This window comes from Pseudophryne corroboree, unplaced genomic scaffold (assembly GCF_028390025.1).
Source record: "Pseudophryne corroboree isolate aPseCor3 unplaced genomic scaffold, aPseCor3.hap2 scaffold_868, whole genome shotgun sequence".
Taxonomy (NCBI): domain Eukaryota; kingdom Metazoa; phylum Chordata; class Amphibia; order Anura; family Myobatrachidae; genus Pseudophryne; species Pseudophryne corroboree.
In genome coordinates this window covers 85,527-106,549 of record NW_026970447.1, presented here as the reverse complement: position 1 = coordinate 106,549, position 21,023 = coordinate 85,527, and the positions used below count along the sequence as shown (strand labels likewise).

Below are 21,023 nucleotides of genomic sequence, written 5' to 3'. Positions count from 1 at the left end.
ACCACAGTGGCCTACATAAACCAACAAGGCGGAACGAAGAGCAGGGCTGCAATGTCAGAGGTGTCAAGAATCCTCCTCTGGGCAGAAAGGCACGCAGTGGCGATGTCAGCAATCTTCATTCCGGGATTAGAAAGATGGGAAGCAGACTTCTTCAGCAGACACTATCTCCATCCAGGAGAGTGGGGTCTTCACCCAGAGGTGTTTGAGGAGGTAACCGGTTGGTGGGGGGTTCCTCACATAGACATGATGGCCTCCCGTCTCAACAAGAAGCTGCGGAGGTACTTTTCCAGGTCGAGAGACCCACAGACAGTGGCGGTGGACTCACTGGTAACACTGTGGGTGTTCACGTCAGTGTATGTGTTCCCTCCACTTCCTCTGATTCCAAGAGTTCTTCAACTTGTAAGAAGAACAAAGGTTCTGGCAATCCTCATTGCTCCAGACAGGCCAAGGAGGGCTTGGTACGCGGATCTGCTGGATCTTCTGCAAGATCCACAGCCCTTACGTCTTCGGGAGGATCTGCTGCTGCAGGGGCTGTTCGCCTATCAAGACTTACCAAGGCTACGTTTGATGGCATGGCGGTTGAGCACCAGATCTTAGCTCGAAAGGGTATCCCAAGCGAGGTGATTCCTACCCTGATACAGGCTAGGAATGGGGTAACATCTAAATATTACCATCGAATTTGGAAATAATATGTGTCTTGGGGTGAATCCAAGAAATTTCCTGCTGTGGAGTTTCAACTTGGACGCTTGCTCCTTTTCCTGCAAGCAGGTGTGGATATGGGCCTGAGATTGGGAACTATCAAGGTTCAGATCTCGGCTTTATCCATTTTCTTACAAAAGCAATTGGCTGTCCTCCCTGAGGTTTAGACCTTTTTGAAGAGGTTCTGCACATCCAGCTTCCCTTTGTGGCGCCAATGGCACCCTGGGATCTTGGTGTGGTATTAGTTCCTGCAGTCGGATTGGTTTGAGCCTCTACAGGAGGCTAAAATCAAGTTTCTCACGTGGAAGGCGGTCACTTTGTTGGCCTTAGCTATCTGCTCGACGCGTGTCAGAATTGGGAGCTTTTTCCTGTAAAAGCCCCTATCTGATCTTCCATGAAGATAGGGCGGAACTCAGGACTTGTCCGCAGTTCCTGCCTAAGGTTGTATCAGCTTTTCATATCAACCAACCTATTGTGGTGCCAGTGGCTACTGACACCTCAATTGCTTCAAAGGCCTTGGATGTTGTAAGGGCTTTGAAGATTTATGTGAAGAGGACGGCTCATCATAGGAAAACTGACTCTGTCCTCTATGATCACAAGAAAATTGGGTGTCCTGCTTCTAAGCAGTCGATTTCACGCTGCATCAGGTTCACCATCCTGCATGCATATTCTATGGCAGGATTGCCGTGTCCAAAATCTGTAAAAGTCAACTCTACTCGTAAGGTGGGCTCTTCCTGGGTGGCTGCCCGGGGTGTCTCGTCTGTACAGCTTTGCTGAGCAGCTACTTGGTCTGTGTCGAACATGTTTGCTAAGTTTTACAAGATCGATACCTTGGCCTCTGATGACCTCAAGTTTGGTCAAGCAGTTTTGCAGGAACCTTCGCACTCTCCCTCCCATACTGGGAGCTTTGGTATATCCCCATGGTACTAATATGGACCCCAGCATCATCTAGGACGTAAGAGAAAATAGGATTTCTCTATCGTCCTAAGTGGATGCTGGGGTTCCTGAAAGGACCATGGGGAATAGCGGCTCCGCAGGAGACAGGGCACAAAAGCAAAGCTTTTACAGGTCAGGTGGTGTGTACTGGCTCCTCCCCCTATGACCCTCCTCCAGACTCCAGTTAGATTTTTGTGCCCGGCCGAGAAGGGTGCAATTCTAGGTGGCTCTCATAAAGAGCTGCTTAGAGAGTTTAGCTTAGGTTTTTTATTTTACAGTGATTCCTGCTGGCAACAGGATCACTGCAACGAGGGACAGAGGGGAGAAGAAGTGAACTCACCTGCGTGCAGGATGGATTGGCTTCTTGGCTACTGGACATGAAGCTCCAGAGGGACGATCACAGGTACAGCCTGGATGGTCACCGGAGCCACGCCGCCGGCCCCCTCTCAGATGCTGAAGCAAGAAGAGGTCCAGAATCGGCGGCTGAAGACTCCTGCAGTCTTCTAAAGGTAGCGCACAGCACTGCAGCTGTGCGCCATTTTCCTCTCAGCACACTTCACACGGCAGTCACTGAGGGTGCAGGGCGCTGGGGGGGGGGGGCGCCCTGGGAGGCAAATGAAAACCTTTAAAAAGGCTAAAAATACCTCACATATAGCCCCAGAGGCTATATGGAGATATTTACCCCTGCCTAAATGTACTAAATAGCGGGAGACGAGCCCGCCGAAAAAGGGGCGGGCCTATCTCCTCAGCACACGGCGCCATTTTCTGTCACAGCTCCGCTGGTCAGGAAGGCTCCCAGGTCTCTCCCCTGCACTGCACTACAGAAACAGGGTATAACAGAGAGGGGGGGCATAATAAATGGCAATATATTAATATAAAAGCAGCTATAAGGGAGCACTTAATCATAAGGCTATCCCTGTCATATATAGCGCTTTTTGGTGTGTGCTGGCAGACTCTCCCTCTGTCTCCCCAAAGGGCTAGTGGGTCCTGTCTTCGTATAGAGCATTCCCTGTGTGTCTGCTGTGTGTCGGTACGTGTGTGTCGACATGTATGAGGACGTTATTGGTGTGGAGGCGGAGAAATTGCCAAATATGAGGATGTCACCTCCTAGGGGGTCGACACCAGAATGGATGCCTTTATTTGTGGAATTACGGGATAGCGTCAACTCGCTTAAGCAGTCGTTTGCCGACATGAGGCGGCCGGAAACTCAATTAGTGCCTGTCCAGGCGCCTCAAACACCGTCAGGGGCTGTAAAACGCCCTTTGCCTCAGTCGGTCGACACAGACCCAGACACAGGCACTGATTCAGGTGGTGAAGGTGACGAATCAACCGTATTTTCCAGTAGGGCCACACGTTATATGATTTTGGCAATAAAGGAGATGTTACATTTAGCTGATACTACAGGTACCACTAAACAGGGTATTATGTGGGGTGTGAAAAAACTACCAGTAGTTTTTCCCGAATCAGAAGAATTAAATGACGTGTGTGATGAAGCGTGGGGTGCCCCCGATAAAAAACTGCTAATTTCAAAGAAGTTATTGGCTTTATACCCTTTCCCGCCAGAGGTTAGGGAGCGCTGGGAAACACCTCCTAGGGTGGACAAAGCGCTAACACGCTTATCAAAACAAGTGGCGTTACCCTCTCCTGAGACGGCCGCACTTAAAGATCCATCAGATAGGAGGATGGAAAATATCCAAAAAGGTATATACACACATGCAGGTGTTATACTACGACCAGCTATTGCGACTGCCTGGATGTGCAGTGCTGGGGTAGTTTGGTCAGAGTCCCTGATCGAAAATATTGATACCCTGGACAGGGACAATATTTTACTGTCGTTAGAACAAATAAAGGATGCATTTCTTTATATGCGTGATGCACAGAGAGATATTCTGCACACTGGCATCACGGGTAAGTGCTATGTCCATTTCGGCCAGAAGAGCTTTATGGACACGACAGTGGACAGGCGATGCGTAGAGGAGTTATTTGGGGTCGGTCTATCGGATTTGGTGGCCACGGCTACGGCCGGGAAATCCACCTTTCTACCTCAAGTCACTCCCCAACAGAAAAAGGCACCGACTTTTCAACCGCAGCCCTTTCGTTCCTTTAAAAATAAGAGAGCAAAGGGCTATTCATATCTGCCACGAGGCAGAGGTCGAGGGAAGAGACAGCAACAGGCAGCTCCTTCCCAGGAACAGAAGCCCTCCCCGGCTTCTACAAAAGCCTCAGCATGACGCTGGGGCTTCGCAAGCGGACTCGGGGGCGGTAGGCGGTCGTCTCAAGAATTACAGCGCGCAGTGGGCTCACTCGCAGGTAAATCCCTGGATCCTGCAGATAATATCTCAGGGGTACAGGTTGGAATTAGAGACAGAGCCACCTCGCCGTTTCCTGAAGTCTGCTTTACCAACGTCCCCCTCCGAAAGGGAGACGGTTTTGGAAGCCATTCACAAGCTGTATTCTCAGCAGGTGATAGTCAAGGTACCTCTTCTACAACAAGGGAAGGGGTATTATTCCACTCTATTTGTGGTACCGAAGCCGGATGGTTCGGTAAGGCCTATTCTAAATCTGAAGTCCTTGAACCTGTACATAAAGAAGTTCAAGTTCAAGATGGAGTCACTCAGAGCAGTGATAGCGAACCTGGAAGAAGGGGACTTTATGGTATCCTTGGACATCAAGGATGCGTATCTCCACGTTCCAATTTACCCCTCACACCAGGGGTACCTCAGGTTCGTTGTACAAAACTGTCACTATCAGTTTCAGACGCTGCCGTTTGGTTTGTCCACGGCACCTCGGGTCTTTACAAAGGTAATGGCCGAGATAATGATTCTTCTTCGAAGAAAAGGCGTATTAATTATCCCATACTTGGACGATCTCCTAATAAGGGCAAGGTCCAGAGAACAGCTAGAGATGGGTTTAGCACTATCTCAAGAGGTGCTAAAGCAGCACGGATGGATTCTGAATATTCCAAAATCCCAATTAATGCCGACAACTCGTCTGCTGTTCCTGGGGATGATTCTGGACACAGTTCAGAAAAAGGTTTTTCTTCCCGAGGAAAAAGCCAAGGAGTTATCTGACCTGGTCAGGAACCTCCTAAAACCAGGAAAGGTGTCTGTACATCAATGCACAAGAGTCCTGGGAAAAAATGGTAGCTTCTTACGAAGCAATCCCATTCGGCAGATTCCATGCAAAGGGATCTGTGGGACAAATGGTCAGGGTCGCATCTTCAGATGCACCTGCGGATAACCCTGTCGCAGAGGACAAGGGTATCCCTTCTGTGGTGGTTGCAGGAGGCTCATCTATTGGAGGGCCGCAGATTCGGCATACAGGATTGGATCCTGGTGACCACGGATGCCAGCCTGAGAGGCTGGGGAGCAGTCACACAGGGAAGAAATTTCCAGGGAGTGTGGTCGAGCCTGGAAAAGTCTCTTCACATAAACACTCTGGAACTAAGAGCAATCTACAATGCTCTAAGCCAGGCGGAACCTCTGCTTCAAGGAAGACCGGTGTTGATCCAGTCGGACAACATCACGACAGTCGCCCATGTAAACAGACAGGGCGGCACAAGAAGCAGGAGGGCAATGGCAGAAGCTGCCAGGATCCTTCGCTGGGCGGAGAATCACGTGATAGCACTGTCAGCAGTATTCATCCCGGGCGTGGACAACTGGGAAGCAGACTTCCTCAGCAGACACGACCTTCACCCGGGAGAGTGGGGACTTCATCCAGAAGTTTTCCACATGCTATTAAACCGTTGGGTAAAACCAATGGTGGACATGATGGCGTCTCGCCTCAACAAAACACTGGACAGGTATTGCGCCAGGTCAAGAGATCCGCAGGCAATAGCTGTGGACGCGCTGGTAACACCTTGGGTGTACCAGTCGGTATATGTGTTTCCTCCTCTGCCTCTCATACCAAAGGTATTGAGGATTATACGGCAAAGAGGAGTAAGACTAGTGGCTCCGGATTGGCCAAGAAGGACTTGGTACCCGGAACTTCAAGAGATGGTCACGGACGATCCGTGGCCTCTACCTCTGAGAAGGGACCTGCTTCAGCAGGGTCCTTGTCTTTTTCAAGACTTACCGCGGCTGCGTTTGACGGCATGGCGGTTGAATGCCAGATCCTAAAAGGAAAAGGCATTCCAGAAGAAGTCATTCCTACCTTGATAAAGGCAAGGAAGGAAGTCACCGCGAAGCATTATCACCGTATTTGGCGAAAATATGTTGCGTGGTGCGAGGAGCGGAGTGCTCCGATGAGGGTCGTTTCCTACATTTCCTGCAATCAGGATTGTCTATGGGTCTCAAATTGGGATCTATTAAGGTTCAAATTTCGGCCCTATCAATATTCTTCCAAAAAGAATTGGCCTCAGTCCCTGAGGTCCAGACTTTTATCAAAGGAGTACTGCATATACAGCCTCCTGTGGTGCCTAAGGTGGCACCGTGGGATCTAAATGTAGTTTTTAGATTTCCTCAAATCCAATTGAACCACTAAAGAATGTGGATTTGAAATATCTCACATGGAAAGTGACTATGTTACTGGCCCTGGCTTCGGCCGGGAGAGTATCTGAACTGGCGGCTTTATCTTATAAAAGCCCTTATTTAATTTTCCATTCGACATAGGGCAGAGCTGCGGACGCGTCCGCATTTTCTCCCTAAGGTGGTATCAGCGTTTCACCTGAACCAGCCTATTGTAGTGCCTGCGGCTACAGACGACTTGAAGGACTCCAAGTTGTTGGACGTTGTCAGAGCCTTAAAAATATACATTTAAAGGACGGCTGGAGTCAGAAAATCTGACTCGCTGTTTATACTGTATGCACCCAACAAGTTGGGTGCACCTGCTTCTAAGCAGTCGATTGCTCGTTGGATTTGTAACAAAATTCAACTTGTACATTCTGTGGCAGGCCTGCCACAGCCTAAATCTGTTAAGGCCCATTCCACAAGGAAGGTGGGCTCATCTTGGGCGGCTGCCCGAGGGGTCTCGGCATAACAACTCTGCCGAGCAGCTACGTGGTCAGGGAAGAACACGTTTGTAAAATTTTACAAATTTGATACCCTGGCAAAGGAGGACCTGGAGTTCTCTCATTCGGTGCTGCAGAGTCATCCGCACTCTCCCGCCCGTTTGGGAGCTTTGATATAATCCCCATGGTCCTTTCAGGAACCCCAGCATCCACTTAGGACGATAGAGAAAATAAGAATTTACTTACCGATAATTCTATTTCTCGGAGTCCGTAGTGGATGCTGGGCGCCCATCCCAAGTGCGGATTATCTGCAATACTTGTACATAGTTATTGTTAACTAATTCGGGTTATTGTTTAGGAAGCCATCTTTCAGAGGCTCCTCTGTTATCATACTGTTAACTGGGTTTAGATCACAAGTTGTACGGTGTGATTGGTGTGGCTGGTATGAGTCTTACCCGGGATTCAAAATCCTCCCTTATTGTGTACGCTCGTCCGGGCACAGTACCTAACTGGAGTCTGGAGGAGGGTCATAGGGGGAGGAGCCAGTACACACCACCTGACCTGTAAAAGCTTTGCTTTTGTGCCCTGTCTCCTGCGGAGCCGCTATTCCCCATGGTCCTTTCAGGAACCCCAGCATCCACTACGGACTCCGAGAAATAGAATTATCGGTAAGTAAATTCTTATTTTTAATTACCTACTGGTAAATCCTTTTCTCATAGTCTGTAGAGGATGCTGGCCGCTCGCCCAGCGCTTTGTTTTCCTGCTTTGGTTTTATAGTTCAGTACTGCCTGGTTCCTAGGTAAGTTCTGCGTTATTTACTGTTTCAGCTGTTGCTGAGTTTTTCGGCATGTTGGCCGGATTTGCCTGTTGTGTGAGCTGGTATGAATCTTGCCACTATCTGTGTATTTCCTTCTCTCGAAGTATGTCGTCTCCTCGGGCACAGTTTCTAGAGTCTGGTAGGAGGGGCATAGAGGGAGGAGCCAGCCCACACTATTAAACTCTTAAAGTGCTCATGGCTTCTAGTGGACCCGTCTATACCCCCATGGTACTAATATGGACCAGCATCCTCTACGGACTACGAGAAAAGGATTTACCGGTAGGTAATTAAAATTCTATTTTTTATACCTTAGATACTATGTTACTATGTAATACAGAAGGAAAGTATAGGTCAGTAAGGCAATACAGTAGGAAACTATAGGTCAGTAAGACAATACATTAGAAAAGTGTAGGTCATTAAGGCAATACAGTGGGAAACTGTAGGTCAGTAAGACAATATAGTGGAAAACTATAGGTCAGTAAGACAATACAATAGAAAACTGTAGGCCAGTAAGGCAATACAGTGGGAAACTGTAGGTCAGTAAGACAATACAGTGGGAAACTATAGGTCAGTAATACAATACAATAGGAAACTATAGGTCAGTAAGACAATACAGTAGGAAACAGTAGGTCAGTTTGACAATACAGTAAGAAACTGTATTTCAGTAAAACAATATAGTAAGACACCATAGGTCAGTAAGAAACTACAGGTCAGTAAGACAATACAATAAGAAACTATAGATCAGTTAGACAATACAGTAAACTATAGGTCAGTAAGACAATACAGTTAGAAACTATAGGCCAGTAAGACAATACAGTAGGAAACTATAGGTCAGTAAGACAATACAGTAAGAAACTATAGGTCAGTAAGACAATACAGTAAGAAACTATAGGTCAGTAAGACAATACAGTAGGAAACTATAGGTCAGTAAGACAATACAGTAAGAAACTATAGGTCAGTAAGACAATACAGTAGAAAACTATAGGTCAGTAAGACAATACAGTAAGAAACTATAGGTCAGTAAGACAATACAGTAGGAAACTATAGGTCAGTAAGACAATACAGTAAGAAACTATAGGTCAGTAAGACAATACAGTAGGAAACTATAGGTCAGTAAGACAATACAGTAGGAAACATCTAAAAAGCCTTTATAAATGAGTTCCTCCTAACACCGCACAACTGCTCAGTAGACAATACAGTAAGAAACTATAGATCAGTTAGACAATACAGTAAATTATAGGCCAGTAAGACAATACAGTAGGAAACTATAGGTCAGTAAGACAATACAGTAAGAAACTATAGGTCAGTAAGACAATACAGTAAGAAACTATAGATCAGTTAGACAATACAGTAAACTATAGGCCAGTAAGACAATACAGTAGGAAACTATAGGTCAGTAAGACAATACAGTAAGAAACTATAGGTCAGTAAGACAATACAGTAGGAAACTATAGGTCAGTAAGACAATACAGTAAGAAACTATAGGTCAGTAAGACAATACAGTAAGAAACTATAGATCAGTTAGACAATACAGTAAACTATAGGCCAGTAAGACAATACAGTAGGAAACTATAGGTCAGTAAGACAATACAGTAAGAAACTATAGGTCAGTAAGACAATACAGTAGGAAACTATAGGTCAGTAAGACAATACAGTAAGAAACTATAGGTCAGTAAGACAATACAGTAAGAAACTATAGGTCAGTAAGACAATACAGTAGGAAACTATAGGTCAGTAAGACAATACAGTAAGAAACTATAGGTCAGTAAGACAATACAGTAAGAAACTATAGGTCAGTAAGACAATACAGTAGGAAACTATAGGTCAGTAAGACAATACAGTAAGAAACTATAGGTCAGTAAGACAATACAGTAGGAAACTATAGGTCAGTAAGACAATACAGTAGTAAACTATTGGTCAGTAAGACAATACAGTAAGAAACTATAGGTCAGTAAGACAATACAATAAGAAACTATAGGTCAGTAAGACAATACAGTAGGAAACTATAGGTCAATAAGACAATACAGTAGGAAACTATAGGTCAGTAAGACAATACAGTAGGAAACTATAGGTCAGTAAGACAATACAGAAGAAACTTTAGGTTAGTAAGACAATACAGTAGGAAACTATAGGTCAGTAAGACAATACAGTAAGAAACTATAGGTCAGTAAGACAATACAGTAGGAAACTATAGGTCAGTAAGACAATACAGTAGTAAACTATTGGTCAGTAAGACAATACAGTAGTAAACTATAGGTCTGTAAGACAATACAGTAGGAAACTATAGGTCAGTAAGACAATACAGTAGGAAACATCTAAAAAGCCTTTATAAATGAGTTCCTCCTAACACCGCACAACTGCTCAGTGCGCAGACATTTGTGAGCAAAATAAAAAACCTATGGAGAATTATCACCAATAACTTTTTGCTGCTAATTGGACAGGGAGTTTTTCGATGAACTGAATCCCCCCCATAAAGTGTTTATACATACAGTATGATGTTACATTGAGATTACCGCTGGAGGAAACGCTGCCACAATATTATTCAATGTGTAATTTATCCCATCCTCGTATGGGTGTAATATATAAATATATTCTTACTGAACAGGATTATTAGCACTGAATCAGTTATCACCCAATATAATATACATGCCGATGTTTAACAACAAATACACTTGTTTGTTTATTACATTATTCACCTTTATACATTTACCTTTGTGTTTAATATATCACTGATTTATCTTACATACTTTACTGTACTTAATAAAGGTTATATATTATTTATTAGTGTGCAAACAGGACAGCACTTTCTCTTCTTTGGTGTTTTATTATTGCAAAGCCCATGTCACCTCTAGTAATCCCACATGAGCGTCCATGTCACCTCTAGTAATCCCACATGAGCGTCCGTGTCACCTCCAGTAATCCCACATGAGCGTCCATGTCACCTCTAGTAATCCCACATGAGCGTCCATGTCACCTCTAGTAATCCCACATGAGCGTCCGTGTCACCTCTAGTGATCCGACATGAGCGTCCGTGTCACCTCTAGTAATCCCACATGAGCATCCATGTCACCTCTAGTGATCCCACATGAGCGTCCGTGTCACCTCTAGTAATCCCACATGAGCGTCCGTGTCACCTCTAGTAATCCCACATGAGCGTCCGTGTCACCTCTAGTGATCCGACATGAACATCCGTGTCACCTCTAGTGATCCAACATGAACATCCGTGTCACCTCTAGTGATCGCCCGTGTCAACTCTAGTAATCCCACGTGATCGCCCGTGTCACCTCTAGTAATCCCACGTGATCGCCCGTGACACCTCTAGTAATCCCACGTGAGTGTCCACGTCACCTCTAGTAATCCCACGTGAGCGTCCACGTCACCTCTTGTAATCCCACATGAGCGTCCACGTCACCTCTAGTAATCCCACATGAGCGTCCACGTCCCCTCTAGTAATCTCACATGAGCGTTCAGTGTTGATCAAGGTCCAGTCTAAGCATCCTAGCTTTTTTTGTTTTTTAATAAACATAAAAGCAATGATTACAGATAAAAATGTCAGTTATAGAATTATTTATTGTATGCTGTAACACCCTGGGTCTTGTCTACTCATTATATATATTAATGTATTTTATTTTACAGCAGATGGACACACAAGCAGGAATATCTCAGAAGGACATCTAATGCTATCCCTGGATTCTGAAATAACAGATAATGACAGTAGACCGGATTCTCCAGAAGCTAACCCCATTACCCCAATTATTCATCCAGCTCTATCAGCTGATTCCTCTGATCCTGGGAAATGTTCTCCTGATCACTCTGATATTGGTGCATCTGTTAAAGCTCTGACAGTAGATACAGTGTTTCCCTGTTCTATAGATGCCATATGTTTTACACAGAACACAAACCTTATTACTCATCAGCCAGCTAAGGCAGGTGAGAGGCCATTTCCATGTTCTGAGTGTGGGAAATGTTTTACATATAAATCATATCTTGTTAGACATGAGAGAAGTCACACAGGTGAGAAGCCGTATTCCTGTTCTGAGTGTGGGAAATGTTTTGCAACAAAATCATTTCTTGCTACACATCAGAGAAGTCACACAGGTGAGAAGCCGTATTCCTGTTCTGAGTGTGGGAAATGTTTTGCACAGAGATCACATTTTGTTATTCATCAGCATGCTCACACAGGTGAGAGGCCATTTTCCTGTTCTGAGTGTGGTAAATGTTTTGCATGTAAATCAGTTCTTGTTACACATCAGAGAAGTCACACAGGTGACATGCCATATTCCTGTTCTGAGTGTGGGAAATGTTTTGCACAGAAATTACATTTTGTTACACATCAGAGAAGTCACACAGGTGAGAAGCCATATTCCTGTTCTGAGTGTGGGAAATGTTTTTTATCGAAATACCATCTTGTTAGTCATCAGAGAAGTCACACAGGTGAGAAGCCATATTCCTGTTCTGAGTGTGGGAAATGTTTTGCACGGAAATCAGCTCTTGTTATACATCAGAGAAGTCACACAGGTGAGAAGCTGTATTCCTGTTCTGAGTGTGGGAAATGTTTTGCACACAAATCACATTTTGTTATACATCAGAGAAGTCACACAGGTGAGAAGCCATATTCCTGTTCTGAGTGTGGGAAATGTTTTTCATCGAAACCAGATCTTGTTATACATCAGAGAAGTCACACAGGTGAGAAGCCATATTCCTGTTCTGAGTGTAGGAAATGTTTTGCAAGGAAATCACATCTTGTTATACATCAGAGAAGTCACACAGGTGAGAAGCCATATTCCTGTTCTGAGTGTGGGAAATGTTTTGCACACAAATCACATTTTGTTATACATCAGAGAAGTCACACAGGTGAGAAGCCGTATTCCTGTTCTGAGTGTGGGAAATGTTTTTCATCGAAACCAGATCTTATTAGTCATCAGAGAAGTCACACAGGTGAGAAGCCGTATTCCTGTTCTGAGTGTGGGAAATGTTTTGCACACAAATCACAATTTGTTATTCATCAGCATGCTCACACAGGTGAGATGCCATTTTCCTGTTCTGAGTGTGGGAAATGTTTCGCACAGAAATCCGCTCTTGTTACACATCAGAGAATTCACACAGGTGAGAAGCCGTATTCCTGTTCTGAGTGTGGGAAATGTTTTGCACAGAAATCAGCTCTTGTTACACATCAGAGAATTCACACAGGTGAGAAGCCATATTCCTGTTCTGGGTGTGGGAAATAAGCTCTTTTTTTTTAAATTGTGTATTCTTTATTGTAAGTTTTTTAACCCCCCCCCCCAAAAAAAATAATACAACAAACAATTATTAAAATTATGAGAATTATAAGAAAGTGGCACCTGTAAGAAAAAATTGTTAATACAAAACGTGTTTACAGCTCCTTTTGGAGAATTTGAGCTCAGTCCGTCACGATTTCACAAAATGTGGAAGTTCTAACTTTCCCTAACTACTAACCGGTACCATGCAGGGCTCCAAGATGTAGTATGGTAAGTCCTCTTCTCCCGTGCCACTGCGTCCAGCGGTGGGAGATTGCGGTTAGTTGTTAAGTCGCGGCTCAATGACGTCACACTGCGGCTCGGCGTCAGGGAATTCGGGCCGGTCAGATGGTAAACTGTAGCTCTGTGCCTCCAACGCGTTTTGTGCATCACAATCATGGCAGATACAGTAGAGCATGCAATATGCAGACAGGAGTACTGTCAGACAATGTATACCAAATAAAATGACAATACATGCCCAACAAAAACAGGATATATAAAGCACTCATCAGTATAACATTAAGCAATAGGAGCACACAGGCGCCATGTGAGCTCACATATCTAGGATAAAGTGAGAGTAACCTATAGCTGAGGAATATAGAGATACAGAGATAACTATATTGCAGACCATGAATAGAATAGGCATAGAGTGAAGGAATATTGAAAAAAATATATATAATTCCGGAGACATCTGCCATAAATCTAAGCAGAATAAAACAAAACCCTACAGTCTCTAACTAAATCAAAACAACCCCCCCAAAACAAACCACCTCAGAACCCCCCACCCTGTATAACCTAACCCCAACCTAAGTATACCTGGATCCCCATAACCCGCCCACCTAAGCTACTTAACTTGTCTAAGCCCTAACCCCCCCCCCCCCCCCACCACCCCATACCCAAAATGAGGATAAATAAAATAGATATATGACTGGGGCAACTGAAAAGATAATATCAAAGGATCTAAATCTAGTAGAACTTCCACGTATAAACTTACATATGTGAACATAAAATATGAAGGATAGTGTTTGCTATACCCAATAGATATTCCAATGCGTATCTAGATACATAAGCTCTTAAATGAAAATTTTTCAAATTAAACATAGTGTGGAACTATGTAGTAAAGTTATGCCAATAATAAGACATACAAAAAACATGAGAATGGACAATATTTTACAGAGAATCAGTGAGAAAATAAAACAGCGAGGGTCCTGGCAACAGTGAATCAGTACACAGACTTGAAAAGAAACAAAATCAGTCTGGGGGACGGGCCCATTCCGGAACCATATAGCCCAACAATTCACAAACAGTAACCAGCAAACAAATGGAGTCATCAGCCATCTTGTACAGCATTATCCAAGTAGAGAAGAGTAAAGGCCTCAGGTCCACAAAAATTACAGAATGGAAATCCATCCCCCTCCCTAGCACCTCAACGGACTGCAATGTGATACAGTACAGTTCTCCAGTGTCCAAAAAGTCACATTTTGAGGCCCTGAATGAGATGGTGTGGGTCCACACAGTCCTAATGACGAGATGGAGGCTGCCGCTGACATCCCATGCACCATCGCCAACCAGGAATAACGGCGAATACGCATGGGATTAATCCGCAACTCCCCCAATGTATAACTTGTTGTGTAGCGGAACCCACAGGCTCACCCAAGGGCTCCGAGGGCATCAACACAGGTAGGCAGGCAGACTGTTCAGGAAAAACGGGCACCGCAACAGTCTCTTCTCCAAACATAGCAAGAATCCTTTTCTCAGATTCCATAGCAGCCTTCAGGATAGAGGAGGTTAGATGTTCAGAGGTACTAGCAGGGTTAAACATGGCTGCAGGGGGTGCCTCACCGAAGCCAGTAATATGTAAAGAAGCACTGAATAGCAGATAGAAATATTAGAAAGGTCCAGTCTCAAACAGTCAATATCAGAGGTATGAAACGCAGAAGAAATGGCAGTTCTGTGTGTTCATGATGAAGGAGACCTCAGTGTTCAGCAGAGAGCTATAGTGAAAAAAAGGTGTGCACTCACTAGGGAAGCATAGGAGAGAAGTAATGAAGTTCCTAGGGGCCCGGTCAAAAGATGGCATCTCCGTGGCGGGAAAGCACTCTTAATAAGCTGCTCACAGGGTCGGCCAAAATGCAAGGATTCCGCTCGCAATATAAGGCGACAGCAGCGGCACAGACACGGAGTTAAAAGCACCACTCAGAAGAAGCCGCCCCGCATTCAGCTTGGGTAAATAGTCGGGTAGTAAAAGTGGCGGATCCGCAGCAGGTAAGTTTGGCCACAGTAAACATGCGGTCAATCCCGGTGATGTAGTAGTCTCCCACCACAGCCAGTCAGTGCCAGCAGTCCCCGAATCAGCAGCCCACCAGCCGGAGTGGTCAGGAGAGGAGAGCCGTAGCTGGAAGTGAACTTGCGCACAGCACAATGTCAGGCAGTGAGGCCGGCCGCGACACCCAGGATGTAGGCCGCACTACGCAGCTCCGCAATGCCAAGGTTTTTCTGCAGCTAGAGACAGCACAGACACCAAAAGATGCAGCACACTGGAACACCCCTGTGGAGCAATTTCCAACGAGAACGTAGTAGGGAGCAGGATATATCAGCAGGATGTTGGTCGGGAAATAAGCTCTTGATCGGCATGAGAGAAGTCACACAGGCGAGAAGCCGTATTCCTGTTCTGAGTGTGGGAAATGTTTTGCACAGAAATCACATCTTGTTACACATCAGAGAAGTTACACAGGTGAGAAGCCATTTTCCTGTTCTGAGTGTGGGAAATGTTTTGCATATAAATCACATCTTGTTACACATCAGAGGAGTCACACAGATGAGAAGCCATTTTCACGCTGTGAGAGAAATAAATCCGCTCTTGTTGAACACATTAGACATTACCCAAGTACGGAACCATTTACATCTTCTGGAGTATAATTATCACTGTCGTCCAATGTTCCTCGGGTGAATCCTATCTCCTATGCTTTATAAAATATACATGCTACCACTGGGTGATATAATCAGACGTCATGGCCTGGTCTACCACTGCTATGCAGATGACCTGCTTTTTGCTCCATATACTGAGAACCGAATACTAATAAATGGTTGTCTAGCTGAGCGCCAGGGGTGGATGATGCCAGTTGGCTGTGACTCAGTCTTTGTGAAACATAATAGAAGCTCCCCAACAAAGGACAAGACTACAGCTTTACCAACCATCTGGATTTATGCTTTGGTGTTCAGAATTGCAAAATACTGAACATGTGCTGAATCTTTGTGTTGTCCTGGTATGTGGCTGACACAGACATCAGGTATCTGCCACATACAAATCCTCATTCTTCCATCTGTGGACCATAGCCAGAATCAAGCACTTGATTCCCTCAGAAGTTCATAGACTACTGCAATGCCATCTACCTGGGTCACCCAGCAAAAGAATTACAAAGCTTGCAGCTAGTACAGAATGCAGCAGCCAAGCTGTTACCTAACCTGCCCGTTCCTGCCTCCTAACACCCATTCTCTACTCCCTTCACCGGCTGCCTGTAAGATGACAAATCTATTTCATAATTGGCTAACTGACCTTCCCAGCCCAACATTACATGGTCCAAGGTACTAGAAGCAGCTTCTGCCTCCTTACTGCCCTGCTTGCTGGCTTCTACAGATGAAGGACTGTTACCAGCAGTACCAAGAATCTCCTGTCATTCATTTATGGGTTGAACGTTTAGTTTTGCAGCCCTGACCATGGAACTCACTGCCTTGCACAGTCCAAGAGGCCTCCACTCTAGAGACCTTCACAAGCAGACTGGTGACTGTTACTCACGCTTTTCATTAATGTACCTCTATTTACTTCCTAAATAATACATCCCAAATGCTTAGGTCTTTTTTCTGCTGTTTATTTAGTATCTTGTGCTTTGTGTAAATGTGAATGTCTAATACCAGTTTCCACAATCTGTATTACTACACGACAGTATGGCGGCCATTGGAACGTGTTTTCACTTCTAGTTTGCCTAACTTGTTGCAGACACTCATCTTGATAAGGATTGCTGAGTGTTTTCTGATACAAGATCCTGTCCATATATACCCTGTACATTACCATGTGCATTAGAGTCACCCGGGTTCCATCTGCGGTGGTTTGTTGTATGTTACATCTATATGGTGCGGATACTCCCCTGTATGATTTCATAATAAAAGCTTTTGATTGCATCTAATTATTGCATTATGGCTTTTATTTTTTTATTCTGTTTTATATTCCCGTCTGAGTAATTACACCATAATGTCTAATCTCGGTGTGGACCCCAGAAGATGTAAAGAAACCGTGTAAGTTTTCCATCATTCTGTTACGTGTAAGCATACAGGTAAGTGATGGCACGGTGGTCACTGACTGTCACATTCCGGTGGTATAATGGAAGTGGGACTGTCTGGGCTTATTCTAGTCTACTGCAGAAATAAAAAAAAATCAGCCTTTATCCTGCTTAAAAAAATGACAAAGCCCATAAATCAAGCTTGCCCGGACAAGAAAGTAGCCACATTAATGGTGGCACATCATATAGGCTGAGGACCCATGCTTATGGTATATATGGCATAACTCACTCTTCACCCACAAAAACCTTCCCTTCACCATTCACAATGTCCACCATTGCCCCTTCAGAAGGGACACAACTTTTCATTGCTTTTCCACCTCCTCCTTCACAGAGCCCAGGACCACCTCCATGACCATTTCATGTTTATCTGGAGGCCAGGCATCTGGGAGGTTTGTGGCCTGAGATAGCCACAGAACCACCAGGTAGTGGGCAAAAAGAATCCACAGCCTCCTGAGGAACTGGAGAGTCCAAGGATCCACCCCGCATGAGGCAGAGAAGGGTCAACCACAAGGACTCGCTCACCAATTTCCTTCCTAAAAGCTGCTCTTTACCCAGTTTGGAACCTGTGGGATCCCACTCCAATTTCCCTTGAGAGTCCATACCCTCACTAATCCCTTCTAAACCTACTAGTTCCTTCCCCGTCCACCCACTCCTCCTTTTTAAGCTTTTCACCACCTGCTGTGTGAGTCCCATCCAACTACTCCATTCCTTGACTCATTGGTGTAGCAACCCCCTTCTCCCCACCCCCACCACACTGCTTCACTGCAGTTAAGCTGTGAGACTTGCTGCTAGCAGTACTCACTACTCAGCACACACACTCACATCATGATTACACAGCTGTGCCAGAGACACTGTCTCACTGACAACCAGGACGAGACACTCCCAGAAAGGCATGTATGTATGAGTACGGAGAGAGTGGTCGCAGTGGGGCTGCATGACTGACAGCTGAGCCTGTCACGTCAGTGAGGTGACAAAATGCAAGATATAATTACCTAGCTAAATCAGGCGCTAATGCAATGTTACATGTATTAAATGAGCACCAAAGATATTGATTATTAGATAGCAGCTCCTATGCGGCAACTGGATGCCTTAGACGATATAGATTGTTTAAGTTTCAATAGAGACATAAAAGAGCGCTGATGGTATATAAATAAAATATTTCTAATATTTATTAGAGTTCAACACAATAAAAACAGTTATGCCAATAATAACCAGATAAAATGTAGCCACAATATTTCTGATTGTATATAAACTGTATACATATTCAGCTGTAATCACTCACATTAGATCGATTGTACTTAAATGCAGCTGAATCAGCTGATATGTGCAGTACTGCGGTCCATTAATTAACATAATAGAGTGAAGGAGTCCTCCAATTTATGTATATACCAGAGGGATCCCACGGTATTAAAGTGGATAATTTGAGTAGTTCAGTATCCTCACTTATAGGTCAGTGTTCTCATCCAATGTTGGTAATCTCCGCTGGTTCCCATCAATAGCAAAGTGCAGTGTGAGCTACAAGCGGCTGCAGGTATCCCTAACAGATGGACCAGAGGGAGATGCCGCGAGCTCTGATGATCAGTCTGCAGACGGTGTCTCACCACAGGGGCGGGCGGTAGCATTCCGTCCCGTGTGACAGCGGTGAGGATCAATGAAATTGTTTATAGCAGGGTTAAACTAAGTGGATGAATCTCCTTCAATGGACCGACAGTAGCTACAACCCTCAACGCGTTTCTCCACCACAGGCAAACAGCGGTTTTCTCAGGAGATATGAATGCCCAATGAAGAAGTAAATGGGTATTTAAACCGTTTGTATCCAGTTGGCTTTTGAGTGGTGATATGCACACCTGAGTGAATGCTCGGTGTTGCTTAATTTGTATAGAGTTGATCCACATGATGTAATTAATACAGGTGCTCTTTTGTTAAAAAGAAAAAAGAACTATACAGATAATATCAACCTTAAACAATAAAATTAGTACTTATAGTAGATAGTGGTGGGAAAACAAAGAACAGACTAATCCTCATATATATGTATATACAGATAGAATTTCTAATGGACATACAGATACCTAATATGTCACTTTATTAGTTTGACATTAAATATGTCTTGCTTTCTAGAGATTATTTTTTATATATAGTTTGAATATTTATTCTCTCTATTCCTTTGAAGGGGTTTCGTGTTTCAAGTTATTCCCACCACTTTCTAAAAACATATATTCAATATAAAAAGGAATCTCTAAGGAATATAACCATTAATTTATTTAGAAAGCTCCAAGAAACAAGTAAAAACCCACCCAAAGCATATCGGACCAAACCACTGTATTCAAAAGAGTAGGAGAGAAAATATTCAAATAGATGTTCCTAAGATATACAGATAATAATAATTAAATAGAAAAATCTTTTCTGAATCATCCGTCGTTGTGACAGAGACCATCTGAGTTAGCCATGTGCATCGTCATATTCAGTGTAAATGTTTTCGTTGAGACCTAGAGGGAACAAAGTATCTATCATACAAATCCAGTATGCTTCCCTCTTACAGAGGAGGTTATATCTATCCCCACCTGGGAATGTCTGTTTTATATGTTTAACTCCCTGTATGGACAGAACCCCACAATCACCTCCATGGAGTGAGTAAACATGTCTAGGTACACTTTGTTTAGTTGACTTTTTAAGACTGAATCTTCTATGTTCTAAAAACCTAGAGAGCGTATTGTTCTACCGACATATTGGCAACCGCAAATGCAGGAGATTACATAAACCACAAATGTTGTCTGGCAGTTTATATTGCCCACTATATCAAAGTATTCTTTAGTTCTATATGATAAGAATTATGATCGTCAGTGAGGTGGATGGGGCATCCCATTCCCAGCAGGAACAGCACGGTATATGTAAGAGCCGGAGCGGTGCAGGGCTACTGGCTGACAGCCTAGCATCTCGGTGCAGCCGCAGAAGTCTGTAAATGATGGGAAATAACATCTGGCCCATGGCTACTGTGAGGAAATGAGAGGTCTGTGACAATATAACTATGCCTCATTTCTCATGTCAGATATGTACTTTTTATCCCCATATCCCTATACATTCATCTGTTTCCTCATTCTCCATAACATGTCCATTACTGCTCACCCAATATTGTGTTTAAATCAACCTTAATATTGTTAATATATGCAATTGTGTTATGTTATCTGTTACCCTTTAGATAATGTATTCATGTTAGATCTAGTTTTCTATTGTTTACTACCACCACAGTGGACACTCAAAGGTTGAGTCATATAAGGTACCATTGTCCCTTTTTGTTTACTCCCTATTGTCCAACAGTGAGCTGACCAGACATGGTTGCTCTCTGGCTGATGTAATCACCTTGATTAGAATATGTATTGTATTCCAATGCTGTAAGATCCTTAGACAAAGAAGTCACACAGACTCCATGTAATATGAAGCTTCTGGGGGTATAAGTAGAGCTAACCAGAGAGCTGAAAGAGATTCTATGCTCCATGACTAAGAAGTGATGTTCTGTCAGGAGTTTGTGGTGGGAATTGTCATGTGGAATTGGATTACAGAGGTGTGCTGAGCTGTTTATAATACATTCTGTTTAATAAACCACTGTTAGTTTTTCATCTACCACTGTGCCTGAGTGATTTGGAACCTAGTATCTTCACAGCTACTATCGATGGCGGGTAACTACCTGGCTCTCTTCCTTTGATGGTAAAACTAGGTATCATCAGGTATAGACCATCAATGATTCCTGATCATCAATGGTTGATGGCCAATCCTAGACCAGACCCTGAGAGACCACAGCCATCACCAGATCCACAATGTGTACCTGGGAGCTACCACATCTGGCACTTTGTTACCCGCCATCAGATCTACCTTCTCCTAGAGAGCCACCTCTCCACAGCTTTCCACACCTAAGCTGGAACTCTGCAGGTTTCCTTCACCACCAGCTTGGATCTCCTTTTGCATCAGCATCCCGGCCAGCCTCAGACAGGTCCATGGAATCAGCATTATGATAACTTTTGACTCTTTATTTG

At 44.1% G+C, this 21,023-nt stretch overlaps 1 protein-coding gene across 2 annotated transcripts in view; it reads left to right on the top strand.

The window, feature by feature from the left end:
• Positions 1 to 16,842, top strand: part of LOC135043501 (zinc finger protein 260-like) — a 47,156-nt gene extending 30,314 nt beyond the window's left edge. Inside the window, exons 3-4 of one of the 2 annotated variants that reach the window (XM_063955123.1) lie at positions 11,037 to 12,590; positions 15,309 to 16,842. In XM_063955123.1, the coding sequence (XP_063811193.1) occupies positions 11,037 to 12,590; positions 15,309 to 15,577 (1,823 nt within the window). In that variant the 3' untranslated portion in view covers positions 15,578 to 16,842. Of the gene's footprint in view, positions 1 to 11,036 lie in introns of both variants that reach the window. The other variant, XM_063955122.1, reaches the window with a different exon arrangement.
• The last annotated feature ends 4,181 nt before the right edge of the window (positions 16,843 to 21,023 follow it).